The 15,090-nt window shown below is 46.8% G+C and overlaps 1 protein-coding gene across 4 annotated transcripts; it reads left to right on the forward strand.

The window, feature by feature from the left end:
* The first annotated feature begins 376 nt into the window (after positions 1 to 376).
* On the forward strand, positions 377 to 8,198 carry CBLN2 (cerebellin 2 precursor). Of its 4 annotated transcripts, XM_061131379.1 has the most exons (6): positions 377 to 514; positions 1,028 to 1,201; positions 1,620 to 1,664; positions 2,833 to 3,322; positions 6,231 to 6,350; positions 6,561 to 8,198. In XM_061131379.1, exons 4-6 carry the CDS (start codon positions 2,966 to 2,968, stop codon positions 6,756 to 6,758), a joined length of 675 nt encoding a protein of 224 aa, XP_060987362.1. In that variant the 5' UTR covers positions 377 to 514; positions 1,028 to 1,201; positions 1,620 to 1,664; positions 2,833 to 2,965; the 3' UTR covers positions 6,759 to 8,198. The 4 variants fall into 4 exon arrangements, with proteins under 4 accessions (XP_060987362.1, XP_060987363.1, XP_060987364.1 ...); XM_061131380.1 differs by lacking the exon at positions 377 to 514 and having other exon boundaries at positions 899 to 1,201; positions 1,596 to 1,664; XM_061131381.1 differs by lacking the exons at positions 377 to 514; positions 1,028 to 1,201 and adding an exon at positions 1,303 to 1,405 and having other exon boundaries at positions 1,596 to 1,664.
* The last annotated feature ends 6,892 nt before the right edge of the window (positions 8,199 to 15,090 follow it).

Raw genomic sequence — 15,090 nt, forward strand, 5'->3', positions numbered from 1 at the left:
GCACTCATGCGAAGTAGTTTCATCTCCAGCGTTCAGAGATGAGGCCCCGGCAGTTCTAGTCAGGGAAGAGGAGCCCCGCCAGAGCCTATGGGAACCGAGTCCTTGGACACCCCCTACCTGCAAAGACCCACGTTATGGGCTGGAGCCAGAACCCTGGGTGAATTCTTCAAACGACAAAGGGTTCGGCGTGAAGTCTGGAGGAATCAGACAGACTTCCATTCTGTTCTTCTGAACTGCATTGGCCCACTTAGTTTATTCCTGAAGAGCCTATCAGCAAAGGCATAGGAAGCAAGTCAGAGGACGGAGGTGTTTTTTTTTTTTTTTTTAACGACATTTTTAGAGGTTGGGTTATAAAGAGAGTGTCCATTTAGATATTGTTTAAGGGCGGCATGGACTCCACAGCCCAGTGGTCCTGGCAAAGGTTATGAAGACAACGATAAGCGATGATAACCTGACTGCAAGTTAAATCATCCTGGCAGAGTTGTTGGAACAGAGACGATCTGCCAAAGCAAGGGTGCGGCTCCACCTTCTCAGGGGCTGGGCACTGCAGGATGACCACCGGAGAGATCGATTGCTATCGCTCCCTATTTCCAGAGGCCCGGGCTGCTTTGTGGGGGTCCAGGAAGAGCTCCGCAGACCTCACCCTTGTCCCCACCGTCCCCGAACCCGCGGCAGGGAGGCCCCGGCGCCCGTAGGTGGCGCCCCGCGTCCGTACTTGCGCTCCTCGCCCGCCCGCGCTCGGGGCGCAGCTCGGAAACCCTGCGCGTCTCCCCAGGTCGCAGAGCTCAGAGCAGGCGTTTTAATAAAGAAGCGCGGGTGGCAGCGCGCGCCGGCAGGTCCGGAGGAGCAGACACTGAAACCCAGGCGGAGGCGCCTCTTAATCCCCGCCCAGACCTGGCAGTTCCCACACTGGAGCTTCTGGAACCACAGCTTTTGCATCACTAAGATATTCCAAGATCTTTCTCTTCATCCCAGTCCTCATTTTTTCTTTTTCTTTTCTTTCTTTTTTTTTTTTTTTTCCTTAAAGAAAACTGCTTTACGCATTAATTATGAAAGTGATCGCGCTATTCAGGATTAAGACTTGGAGGGGATTTGAAAAAGAAAAGCGACAATTGAAAAGAAGAGGAGTGACCGGCGCTTTGGAGGTTGCCTAATTGTTTGAAAGCGAGACATCTGGGAAGATTTCGCGCTGGGTGTTTGGGTGAGAGCGGGACCTGGGCGGTGCGGGGTCAGCGGGGTGCGGGGCGCAGGTGCCCAGCCCTGGAGGAGGCGGCGCGCGCGGGGCGGCGCGGAGGCGGGAGGAGCGGCCGGGACCGAGCGGGTCGGTGGAAAGAGGCAGCTGCGCGCACCCGGGCGGTGCGTACCGGGTGCGGGACGCCGGGCGGAGCGGACGCGGAACGTACCGGTGAGGAGCGCGGGGCGGTCGCGGGGTGGGGCGCGGCGCGGGACTCGCGGGTGCGGGGCGCCGGCCGATCCGGGGTGGGGCGCCGCGCGGGGCGCGGGCCGGCGCGGGAAAGCAGCGCGGCGCGGCGGGGCGGGGCGGTTACTGGCCGCGCGCGGGGAGAAGGGTCGCGCTCCGTGTCTCCTCCCGCCAGCTCCGGCTCGTCTTCTCCAAGCAGAACAACTTGGCGGACAGCGGGGCTCGCTCGTCATGGATGTTCCAGGTAACCCGACCTGCCCTCCGCGATCCGCGCGTTCACTGCATCCGTGAGTCCGTTTCCACGAGGACGGTCGCGGGTCTGCGTCTGGGCGGGGAGAGCCGGAGAGCTGCTGGAAACTGTCCTGTTCAGGGGCTGAGGAGGGAGGCTGCCCGTGGAGAAACAACTTGTCTCTTCTTAGAAAGATTGTTTGGACAGCCGGAGGAGTTGTTCGGAGGCTGTGGGCGGCGAGCGAGAGGTTTCTTCGCTTTTTTTTTTTTTTGGTTTCTCGACTGGATGTTGAAATGATCTGCTTAGTTTAGTGGGGGAAGATGGGACCGGATGGAAAGTGCGAACAGGCGCTTAAGTTGGCAGAAAGCTGCAGGGGATGCCTCCTGGCCGGGAGAGAAAGAGCCCCTGGAGTCTGGAAACAGAAGCTGCAGAGAAGCCGAGCTTGGGGTTCCCACCGCCGGAAACCTCGGGTCCTGCGCCAGAGAGGGGGATGCGAGGTGCTTCTCCGGAGCGGCTCGCCGCCGGCAGCCGGGACGTGGGAAGCGGTTACTAGGTTTTAGGATGTCCCTGTCTTTGGGGGTTTTGTTTTTGTTTTTTCTCCCATCTTAATCTTATTATTCACCCTAAGGAGCTTTCTGGGGACTTGTTCTTTGGGTGGAAAACGGCTAAGATCTTGCGCAAATGGATTGCTGAAAAAAAAAAAAAAACTCCAGGTTAGAGAAATAGAAGATGGAAAGGAAAGCAGAGAAGAGAAAAAGGTTTCTTCGTGTGGCTTAAAAAAAAATGCTGCCGAAATTAGAGCGGTTAAGGCTCAGTGGATTTTTCCGCCGCCTGCGTCTTGGGTCCCCCTCTGCCTTGGGCTGAATGGGCTGGGGGTGGCGCGGACCGCGTCCCTGAGGGTCCCTGACCGTGTCATTATTGATTAGGCCCTGCGGCATCGCGAGCCCCTTCCCCGTCCGCACCCCCGGCACGCGCCCCTTCCCCGGAACCTCCTGGGATGCCCGGGCCGGGGCGCCCGGCGTTTCTCGGGACCTGTTGTGCCAGTCGGGGAGGGGGTAGCAGTGCGAGGGACCCAGAGGGTGGCCTCCAGGGAGGGGCCCCGAGCGCCGCGGGGACTGGTGCCCGCACCTCCTTCCCACGCGGCTTCACCCCCGTCTCGTGGTTTGGCTTCTCGCCCTGACAGGTCCGCTGGCGCTCTCCTTCTAAGGACCACCCTGGCCTTGACCATCAGAGCCGGGGACCGAGGCCAGAGGAGGCTCCCCCCGGCCCGGCGCATTCGCGCGCGCCCTTCTGCTCTCCGCGCGCCCCCAGCCCGGATGTCAGCGCCCGACCGGGGCCCCCGGGGGCCGCCGCTGACCATGCCCGGGCGCCGGGGGGCGCTGCGCGAGCCGGCCGGCTGCGGCTCGGGCCTGGGGGCGGCGCTGGCCCTGCTGCTGCTGCTGCTGCCCGCCGGCTGCCCGGTGCGGGCGCAGAACGACACGGAGCCCATCGTGCTGGAGGGCAAGTGCCTGGTGGTGTGCGACTCCAGCCCGTCGGCGGACGGCGCCGTCACCTCCTCGCTGGGCATCTCGGTGCGCTCCGGCAGCGCCAAGGTGGCCTTCTCCGCCACGCGGAGCACGAACCACGAGCCGTCCGAGATGAGCAACCGCACCATGACCATCTACTTCGACCAGGTCAGCGCGCGGGCCTGCCCTCGCGTCCCGCCGGGCGCGTGGCTGGATGGCCGGCTTCCCAGACACGGAGCTGCAGGCTTTCCCCTCCCCTCTGCCCTGCCTTTCTCCCTTCTCCCGCGAGCTCTCCTTTTCACACTGTCGCTGCTCAATAACTCATCAGCTCGGTTGGCACTCGGATGACCGAGAGTCCTGTGGAGCCGGGCGTCCCGCTGAGCTAAGAGAGCCGATAGACATTTCCAAAGAGAAACCAGTTTTCGCTGGAGTTGGGGCCGCCCTTATGGGCGGTGGGCTCTTGTCCCCCTTGCTGGCCACTTAGAGACTGTGTGCATTTAAACTCTCATCGCTAACCCCGGGGGGTTCTCCAAAGGTCTCAGCTCAGGCTCAGAGAAGAAGTATCTATTATTTATTTCGGAGTGGATCCTAGAGAGGATGCTTAACTTCAAAAGAAATAAGTGGGGAAGAGTGTGGGGAAATAGCAGCCATGGTTGTTCAGAAACAGAAGGAAACAGAGTGTGGTTATATAAATGCAATATGTGGTAAATGCAGTATATACAAGTTACATATAAATACAGCACGTCAATATCAAATATGGTGGGGTTATATAAAGAAAAACCGAAGAGCAATGAGGTTGCCTTAGCCACCCAACTCCCAGTCCCTTCAAAACAGAAGGGCCCCTGATGTGATCAGCTCTTGGCAACCCCTTCTCTGGGTCACTGCTGCCCAGGATTTAGAGGTCCTCATCTTCCCCTCTCCCCCCACCTTGGTTTCTATTGTTTTTCAGAAACAAACAGGAAACAGAGTGGTTTCCAAACTTAGCCTAATCATCCCATTCATTTGGCCACAAGCCTCCCACCTGGAGCTCTGGCCTTACTGAGCACACTTGATTGAGTTCCTTTCTCTCTGTTGACTGGCTTGCAGACCTGGGTGACCACCCAACTGCACAGACCAATGCCTTATTTTAGGCCAATGTCTTCATTTGCTTTAATCCTGGTTAAGGATTATGTATTTGAAATTTGGAGAGGTGTGTACAGGATGGGATGGGGATGTCACGCTTTAATCTGTTTTTTTTTTTTTAATGAAACATGCCTGTATTTATTTTAATTATGTCCAACTGAAGCAGGCAATGGATTAGTTTCCATCGTGTTTTTATAATACATTGTCCTTTCATTTGGATGTTAAGAAAACTCGGTGATGTACATGGGATAAGCAGTAGTAGGTTTTTCATTTTATAGATGAGCCAGCTATGACAGGGCAGATGAAATGATGTCATGCACCAGTTAGGGAGGAACTGAAACCGGCTTTTCTGGGGCTGGTGGGTGTTCATTCCTCTACAGCAGGGCCCTGAATTTACCAGTTCCCTGAATTAGATGTGGAGGTGAGAGAGTTGAGGTCATTGAGTTGGGAGCAGCACAAGGGCTTGGAGGAGGAGGCTTGGTTCTTTGAGGCTTGTAAGGCAGTCGGGACACAGCCTCAGAGAGAGGAGGACTTGCATCTTGAAGCTCCCCGTCTTTAACAGCAGCGCCCGAGTGTCTCTGGGCCCTGCAGTCAAGGAGGGGCTCAAGTGTGCTCAGAGCTCCTTGAAGAAGTTGATGCGGCTCCTTCCACAGCCCTCCCAGCCTTCCCAGTGGCATGGCTCTGGGAGCCACGTGTGATCCATCTGTGATGAGTGTGTAGGAAACAACAGCCAAGGGTATGGTGCAAATTTGTTTTCTGAACAGACAGGGTCTCTAATCTATTGTTCTGCTGTTATTGTAGGCTGTGTGTTTTATAAACAGGACAGGAGGCGGGGCCATTTTATGATTTTAATTGGGTTGTGCATTTGTGGGTGAGGAGGGATCCAGAGAGGGAAGAACCTTGAACATCTGACAGGGAAATCTGTTCATAAAGGGATAACCTCCGCTCAAGTCACTCTCATCCATCTTTTATTGGAGAAATAGCATCTGGAGGGTCATGTGATTTCATATCTCATGGCTCATTTTGTCACTGTTCTTGCACTTTGTGGAATTTGAGCTGAGGATGTCAGGCTGCCTTTCTTTCCACTCTCCGGATGGTTACTGATGCTTATGAGCGTGATGTCACAGCCCAGCATAGGGACCAGACACCTCATGTGGAGGAAAGTGAGGGGAGAGGGGCACAGCCGGTGTTTGTGGGCTGTGGTCCTTCACCCAGCAGCATTTATTGAGCACCTACTGTGTGCTGCTAGGGGCGGAGCCTGGGGCTGGGAGACAAAACCTCACACCATCCCTTCCCTCCCAAAGCACACAGAGCTCATCCCAAGCTTTATCTGATGGAATTTAACTCTGGTAATGGGCCTTTTGGAGAAGGAAATGGCAACCCACTCTAGTATTCTTGCCTGGAGAATCCCATGGACGGAGGAGCCTGGTAGGCCACAGTCCACACGGTCACAAAGAGTCGGACAGGACGGAGCGACTTCACTAATGGGCCTTTTACTTCACCACCCTTTCTCTTCCCACTCAGGGCAGAGCTCTGTTTTGGTCCAAGCTTCTCATTCAGGTCCCCAGAATCCCACAAACCTCCGAACAGCCTCAGTTTACAGCTCATGTACCTACCAGACTGTCTTTTGTGTTATCTTTCTGCCCCACCCCCCAACAGCCACCATGTACATCCATTTTTTTTCAACACATAAATATACTGTACTCTCCAGAGAGAGAGCCTTCTGAAGTACCATCCATTAGAATCCTTTGGAAATCAGTTCCTGTTGCAGGATGTTTAGCCGGGGGCTGCCTGCTTCCTGGGGGATGGGGGGTACACTGGGTCGCTGAGCACTTGCTGCCGGAAGTCCTGCAGGTCCTAAAGGGACCACTGGGGGTGGTCTGGTGAGTCTGCTGGAAACACACACAGAGGCGGGGCTTGCTATGTGTGTGCCCTATTCCCTCTTCTTTTCCAGGTCTTAGTAAACATTGGCAACCATTTTGATCTCGCCTCCAGTATATTTGTAGCCCCGAGAAAAGGGATTTATAGCTTCAGCTTCCACGTGGTCAAAGTGTACAACAGACAGACCATCCAGGTGGGTCTCCTGGACAGCTGGACCCTCCTGGCTTTGTGAGGTGGGGAGGGCCAGGGAGGGGGCTGGCGGGGTTCTGGGGACGAGCTCAGTCCTCTGGGTCAGCTCCCCCGACACGTGGCTCCGTGACCGGGTAGGGGGTGGGTGAGACGAGAAAAGCGGATGGGTGTGGGGTCCGTTGCGGTCCGCTGAGCTCTGCCCTCTGCCTCGCAGGTCAGTCTGATGCAGAACGGCTACCCGGTGATCTCAGCGTTCGCAGGAGACCAGGACGTCACCAGAGAAGCTGCCAGCAACGGCGTCCTGCTGCTGATGGAGAGAGAGGATAAAGTCCACCTCAAACTGGAGAGGGGCAACCTTATGGGGGGCTGGAAGTACTCCACGTTCTCGGGCTTCTTGGTTTTCCCGCTATAAACGCAGAGCCTCCCCTGGACGGTGGGGACACGGCTGTCTGGACCTAGGAACCCACCCTTCCCAACCCCCGCAACTTGCTGGAACAGGACAACTTGTCTCCATCCTCCTCCCTCGGACTGTGGTGACAGAAGAGCGGCTTCCTTCGGAACCTCCAGCATTTTCTCTGAATATTGACCAACCCTCGGCGACCCGGCCCCTAATGAGTTTTAGACGACACGGTCTTAAGGAGAAATGAAATGATCGATCGGAGCAATTTGTACCTGTGATTGTAAAGTCAATACGGGATTTCATTGTCGGGACCATTGACTTTTCCTCTGTTGTTTGTACGCGGTATTGTTGACCCCGTGGGAGGGGCGCCGCGGACCCCGGGATGGATCGCAGGCTGCCGGCTGGGCTCAAAGCAAGAGCCCTGCCGCTCGCCGCCCACCCGACAGCCCTTGAAACGTGTTCTCTGCGTGTCTGTTCAGCCTTAAGAAAAAGAATGGCTTCACTTTCATGATGTATTTCCCCCACCCCGGGTGGATGGGAGTCCTCGGGAGGGGGAAGGGGACATTGTATCAAGAAGTGCTTTATCCGGAGAAGCAAATTTTGCACGATTGGACTGCAGCTTTTGTTTTGTATTCTTTGTCTATTGTGTGTGTGGGTTTTTCTCCCCCCCTCCCCAGGAAGCTTTACTTTTCTTCACACACAGCTCCTCCTCCTCGCCCCTGCTTTTCTCTTCTGTGCCGGGGTGGGGAGAGAAAAATGTGTGTTGGATTTCTGGAGGAGACCAAACAACACAAAACAAAAAATAACTGTGTATTTTGGATGAGACCAAACCAAACGGAAGGTAGAGCAAAGAGAAAATGACAGACGGACATTTCTGCTTATTCTTTAAAAAGAGACTCTCTCAGAGGCACTTTTGGAAGTAACAACCTGGATTTTTTTTTTTTTTTTTTTTCAATTTACATTTTGAAATACTTTTTAAGAGACGAATGTTGCTGAATCATGTCAGAGGAGAACGGAAGCTGTGATGACCAAGTTCCCAATCACGTGGTCTCTTTGCCAAGCGCAACTGGGTCTTCCTGGCAGAGTTCTTTTGTCCTTTGGGTCCACCTCTGGGTGGGCACACCAGTCAGATGCCTCAGAGTCAACGGGACCAACCAGGTCTTCCCCCTCAGGATCCTTTTCCGATCTGCCCAGGCAGAGGGTGTGGACGCTCCCCGGGAGCACCTTGCGGGGAACCCGCATGAAAATCGCAGTGGTTGAAGGTTATTGGCAGAGGCTCCCTAGAAGCAGTTTCCCAAATCCTCGTTGTTTGGCACCTGGTACTACAATATTATTTAAACACAGCTGAGAGTTGACGGGTGCAGGATTCCTCCGCCAAGGAAATGGCACTGATCCCAAAGCAATCAAAGAAGAGACCTCAAACCGGATGTTAATTTGTCCTTTGTGTAACAATGTAACCAAAATATTGATGATAAAAGTCATAATTTAAGATTCAGAATAAATGGGTTTGATGTCTGGCTTGCTGTCTCCCTCCAGCTCACCTCCCAACTCTCAAAATGTGTGTAAGGAAAGGCAAGGCTCAGGGGCGTGGGGAAATCAAACCCATACTGTGACTCTTTAGAAAATACACAGAAGAAGACACACGAACATGTGTGTATCTTGCTGGGGTCCAGATGGATAGTGCATCCTTAAATATCTATTTTTCACCCAGAAAGGTTTAGGGGGAGGCATTAAGTGACAAGGGTGCCTGGTGGCTCAGATGGTAAATAATCCACCTGCGATGTGAGAGACCAGGGATTGATCCCTGGCTTGGGAAGATCCCCTGGAGAAGGGAATTGCAACCCACTCAAGTAGTATGGCCTGGAGAATTTCATGGATGGAGGAACCTGGCAGGCTACAGTCCATGGGGTTGTAAAGAGTTGGACACAACTGAGTGACTAACACTTTCAGCATCTAACAGTATTACATGAAACAGACAGCATTAAAAAGATGTTATGGATATCAGTCTGCTTCTATCACGTTAATCTTCAGTGTAGTACAAGGTCCAATCCAATATTTCAGTCAGACAGCACAGATATACCAGAAACTCATTTGAAGATTGCATCAGTTGTTTGTAAGATGTGGATGAGGGTGGGATTCATTTTCAAATAAGAAATGCAATGGGGACTTTATACATGAAAAAATACAGTTGGGCTAGCCTTAGCTGAAGAAAGAGTGTAACAGGATACAGAATTTGATTTGAATAAAAATGCTGCTACATTGTGTAAGGGGAAAAAACAACAAAAAACATCAACCAAAAAGCATTTGAGGTATTTTGGCTCTTTGAATAGAAGACATAATTCTGACCAGAGCATTGTTTATTAATGCTGGTAACATACACAGCAGGATGGTAGCGAAGATTTTCCTCCATTTTCTTGCCCTCAGTTATTTAGTCCTCTTTCCCTCATTTCCTAACCTTCTGTTCAATTTAAAACAAAGAGCAGACAGTCCTCAGTAGGAGACAGTGTAGCATGTCAGAGACTGAAATATATGCAAGTAGTTGTTATTTTTATTGCTCACTAATTTGTAATAGACATTTCTTCATAGCTATAAATTCATTACAGGTTGTCATTTGGGTGTACTGCCTAATAAATAAGTTATTAAATTGATCTATCTAAAAATAAGTATATTTCAGGAGTTGATTTTATATTAGGAAGGAAAGCTTTAGTGTGTTTTGTTTTTTTTTTTTTTTTTTTGAGATGGATGCCAAAAGGTGCATTAGGAAGAAGCCAGGACATTAGAGTTTCTGAAGTTGTTGATCATCCGCTGCTCCTGCCAAGTTTCTGTTTGGCTGAGGAATGTTGAGGGACATGAAATTCCTGTGTATAGTCTACAAAAACATGTAGGTCAGATCAAAATTTGAAATGTATCTTTAATTGGAAAAAAGGAATGTCTATAATATTTGCAGCCTGATTTGAGCTGCCCCATCCCTGAGCTTGTTTTCCGATGTATAGAGTTAAGTCATCATCCCTGCACCCTCTCCCCTTCCCCCAAGGTTATGTGAGGATCAGACAGAAATGTCAGAACCATAGGGGACCACGATAGAATGAGGTATTAAATCAGAGGGAGGGTGTTTCTTGTAAGTCAGATTTTCCAACATGCAATTTATGGAAAAGATACATAAACACCCAACAGGAGGACACTTGAATGTGAAAGTTTTCCATATTCTCAAGAGCCTTTTAAAATTATAGCACTAGATAGAAGTCTAATTTGATTTTTAAAAAGGGTGACAATAGAAGCATATTAAAATCTATACATTTTCATGTTAATTTCAGTTCTTAGTTACGTTATTTTTCTTTTGTGGCTCAAGCCAACCTTTCTGTTCAAATACCTAGTCAATATTTTATACAAATATACAATTAACATTTTAACACAAGTAATGAAGTTCCAGTATTATAGCATTATAATAATAAGTTGCTCTAGTTGATAAATGTTAATGCTACTAAACTGTAAATGATTTTTAAGACAATACTATTTTTTAACTTAAAATATATTCTAGTTTGAAATAGAACCCTGAAGATTCAACTTTAGGTCCTGAGAAACTGTTTAATGTACTTCCTTAGTCTTAGTTGCATTCTTATATTTTTGTAATATGTATTCATGTATAATGAAATTATTTCCATTTTTAAAGGTTGTGCTTACTGTAGGTGCCCAGAGTAAAAGTGACACAAACATTGACTATTGGCACGAAAGCTCATGGGATCCTGTAGATATTACATAGATTTACTTGTTTGGAAAAAAATATTTTAAGCTAAATCTAGTTATTCCATGCATCAGAAGAGTTAGAAAACATATACAAAGCAAACCAAATCTTTGACTGAATCCTTAATTTTGTTTGTAATTTTTCCTTGAAAATCACCTGATCAAGGAAATTGTTATCAATTCACACATGTAGTAACTATTATATGTATATGGTTTGCCTGTAAATACATGAACATATACAGCTGATATTTAGTATAGTGATATAAACTACATACATTGGCTACATTTTACTGGAATCTAGATATATGTGAGTGAAAATTTGATGAATCACTTTATACAAGCCAAACAAAAACATGGGTTGTTCCAGCATGCCTTGTGTACAAAAAGAGCTAAGAATGTTCTGTCAATTTGTGACCCCGTAATTTTGCACTTTTATAAGGAAATAAATATTGCAATAAGATAATATTGCTGTAAATAAATAGTTAATATTTATATTTCTACAGGGTAGGAAGCATATAACAATCTACTGCATAGATGCACTGGAATGAAAGGCTCTATTACATTATATTTTAGGTGGTATAAATAAATTATGGAACCCCTAGAAGCAAGTTACACTGAATCACTCTAAAGGTTTTACTGTGCATTCTGTGAAAACACTTGTTAAAAATGTGAAACTAGATTAACCATAGAACTGTGATGAGTTTTTGCTCTTTTGCCTTGCTTATGTAGGAGTTTACTTGTCATTGGGACTTTATTTCTAAAGCTAGCACTTTGCTACTAAGATGGGATATTACACACACTAAAATTTAACATCAGAGCCTATAAATTCTCATGAGATTCTTAAAATTAATTTTCTTGACATTTAAGGAGCAAGCACACCAAATATACTGAAGTGAGTTAAAATACAATTTCCACTTTGGTTTTATGGTTTTTCAATTTTTGATTCTTTTTTTTTTTTGTTTGATAACACTCTGAAGACATTAACGGATGATGGTCACATGTCTCCTGTCGAATCTGTTGATGTATTTGCCTAGATTTTTAAAACACAATTTTCACAGATTGATTTCACCAAAAAGTATGTTTATTGCTTTTGCAAAAGGAGGGCTACAATTCACTCAATTTAGATATTTTAACAGTCTTATCTGTTACACAGCTGTCCCTGATGTGGTTGGTAAGATTCAGCCTTCACCTACCCCCTGAAAAAAGAAAAGTACAGTCTTCTCAAAATTCCTTTAAACCCAATGAATGTGATCTTTTGAAAAAACGGTATGTGTGTGTCTGTATAATAACATTATACCAGAACATGAATTCTAAGTAAATGAGCTTTCCTTCCATTTCCAAACCCAGTAGGGTAACTTGAAATTTGTAAGGGCAGAAGCCACGTGGTTTTACCTCCTACAGATAATATGGGCTCTGTTTTATCTTCCTAAGTGGATTTTGCTGTGGGTTTCCATCACCAGAATCACTTCAGTGTCTATAGCATCATAAATCATCATCTTCATCAGCTCGCCCACATACACTCTTTGTGTAGGGTAAATGAGCTCCTTGACAACTTAATTTGGAAAAGAAATCTTCATTCCCTCTTCTTAATGCCTACAGCAGGACTCCCCAGGGTCAGAATGCCGCTTTGCACTGGCCTAATCCTAACAGGTTGGAAGCTACTTATTAATGAGCCACTCCAGTCTTGCAACCTGACTAGCACTGCCTTAACATGGAATATTGTTCCTTCACATTCTTCAGGAATGCTGATTTCTAAATTCATTTTAGGTGGTGGAAAAAAATTCCTTGTTGTTGAACAAGGCATATTTGATTGCAGGATTCGAGTATTTTGTCTAAGTATTACCTCATTCATTTGAAAATAATTGTATCAATCATTTGAGCATCCCAGGCAGCTCAGATGGTAAAGAATCCACCTGTCAATTCAGGAGATCTGGGTTCAATATCTGGGTGGGGAAGATGCCTTGGAGAAGGGAATGTCTACCCACTCCAGTATTCTTGCCTGGAGAATCCCATGGACAGGGGAGTCTGGCGGGCATTGGTTCATGGGGTCGCAAATAGTGGAACACGACAGAGTGACTAAGCGCACATGTATCAATCTGTTACTATTTCAAGTCCAGTGGGATACAGAGCGTTCTCATATGTCCTAGGCTTTGCATTATAAAGAGCTTTTATTGTGATTCTAGTGCATTGTTGTTAGAGAACTGACTCAAGAATAATGTCTACAGTATAACTAAATCAACTGAAAAATTTGGGCAAATTCTCCTTATTCCTAAAAGTCCTCATTTGCCATATTTTTACATGGATCTTGAAGATTCCTACCAGTTTTAAAATTAGCATTAGAATTAATATTTATCTCTGAATAACTAACTTTTTCTTTCACAGTTATATAACTGGGACTTCCCTGATGGCGCAGCTGGTAAAGAATCTACCTGCAATGTAGGAGACCTGGGTTCGATCCCTGGGTCAGGAAGATCCCCTGGAGAAGGGAACAGCTACCTGCTCCAGTATTCTGGCCTAGAGATGCCATGGATTGTATAGTCCATGGGGTCACAAAGAGTTGGACACTATAGTCCTATATGATATAGTCATATAACTACCAGATCATAAAAATATCCTTCCAGAGAGAAGTTTATCACTGAACACAAATTTAGTCATGACAATGTGATGCTGTCTTTTTTCATGTTGCCAAGCATGACAAGATGTCATAGCATAGTTTTATTCTGGAATTGTAAACTGTCAGTGGAAAAAGCAATTATATCACTTTTTAAAAAATGATTCTTTTGGGAACAGGGTGTAGATATTTCTTTTTCATTCCAAAATATTTTCAGATTGCTGCCTAGGGGCCAGTGTGCTAAGAGATAATGACAGAAAAATAAAGGCACAGTCAGGGTGTGCCAAGAGCTGCTAGCCTTTGTTGGAAATGGTGTTTGCAACGAGCCTGGAGGAGATCCAGTTAAACTGATGGTGAGGGGGCGGGCTGGGGTGGGTGTGGGAGGGACCTTGGAAATGGGAATGCGTATTTACTAAAGTTAATAATGTAATTTACATTTTTCACACATGAAGCAGAGAATGTGAGTTTGGCATGGACACTGAATACTAAGCATCAGTTGATCTCCCAGCCACTACCTCCCTCAGTGAATGTAGTTGGATATTTGGCCGACCTATGGCAGTCTAATGCTCGTGAACTAACCTTGGAGGTATTAAAGAGGCACAGACCAGATGCAAGAAATTTCCATTGTCTTAACACACGAAGATTAAATTCTCATAGCCCTTTGTACAGTTATACTTCTGCTTTCCTCACGTGGAGAATTTATTGGGGAACTGGCATGCTAGGATGACTCAAATCCTCAGAAGACAGAGCTAAGGCAGGATACGAGCAAGGCATGATGTGAAGTCCTTCTTCAGCAGACTGGGTGGGGGACCTAGCACTTTGGCATGTTTACAAGATACTAACTTAATGAATAAAGATCTAACAAGAAGAAACGGAAGATAAATGTAAGACCAAATGGCACCGGTGAAGACATAAGATTCTGCACATTTTATTTCTACAGACACATAAGTGTGTTCGTGTTGTGTGTGAAGATTGAAGTATTTATAGTCCAAACTTCCCTGCTATCAAAATGCCTTTCCATTGCCTCTAGCTATGCCATCCATGAAAACTCACTTCCGTATAAGAGGAAGGTGACGTACTCGGGTACCTCTCTCTGGGTTCATAGAGTCGTTTCTGCTAATTTCTTACCTCAATCACTTGGTCTATATTTCATACTTTATTTCTTGTATTCAATCTTCTGAATCTATTTCACCAGAAGGTAGAAATTACATCTGGTCTCCCTGACAGACAGAGATTGAGAACTGTTGAGAATAATTAAGCCATCTGGTGCTATAAATCCAACAGAAAGTTATGATCAGTGGATCATGGCCTAATCTGCTTTTCATCCATTGCTTCTAAATTACCTTGGCACACAAGAATGACGAGGAGCTGGATTTTTAAAGAAAATGGCCACATCTTCCCCAGTCATTAGCAGGCAAAGGCATGCAGGCATCAGACTGTGATAATTAGAGAAGACTTATTTTCCCCTAAGGCCTATTGCTTTCAATACTTCATTTTTCCTTTTAAAAAAGTCTAAAAATGTACTGTACCTAACAGTGAATGTCATGTAGTTTTTACTTAAGATTCTTACCTATACCTAAGCATGTTTATGAGAAGAAATTATTTACTAAAATAAACTTTTTATCTTAATGGAAACTTGAAAGGAACCTAATTGTACTTTGTTATATTATCCTGCAAAATTGCAGAAACATTTGTTCCAGGAAAAACTCCCCAATAGATGGTGCTGCTGCTGTGATCTGAAACACTGAATAATTAGTATGCAAAAAAGCTCCAGAGAGAGGCCTCTGGGAATTCCCTTACATCAAGTTATGGAAAGATAAAAATGTGGCTTTATTTATGCTAAATGCCCATCGACATAATGGTGTAGTCTGAAAACTTCAAAAAGATGCCTTGGTGTTTTGAGGTCAAGAAATTACTTCCGAGGTCCATTGTTCATGTCTCAAATATCTTTGGAACATAACCACAACAAAATTGAGTGATACAAGAGGATGA

Source organism: Dama dama, chromosome 27 (genome assembly GCF_033118175.1).
Source record: "Dama dama isolate Ldn47 chromosome 27, ASM3311817v1, whole genome shotgun sequence".
In the NCBI taxonomy this organism is placed as follows: domain Eukaryota; kingdom Metazoa; phylum Chordata; class Mammalia; order Artiodactyla; family Cervidae; genus Dama; species Dama dama.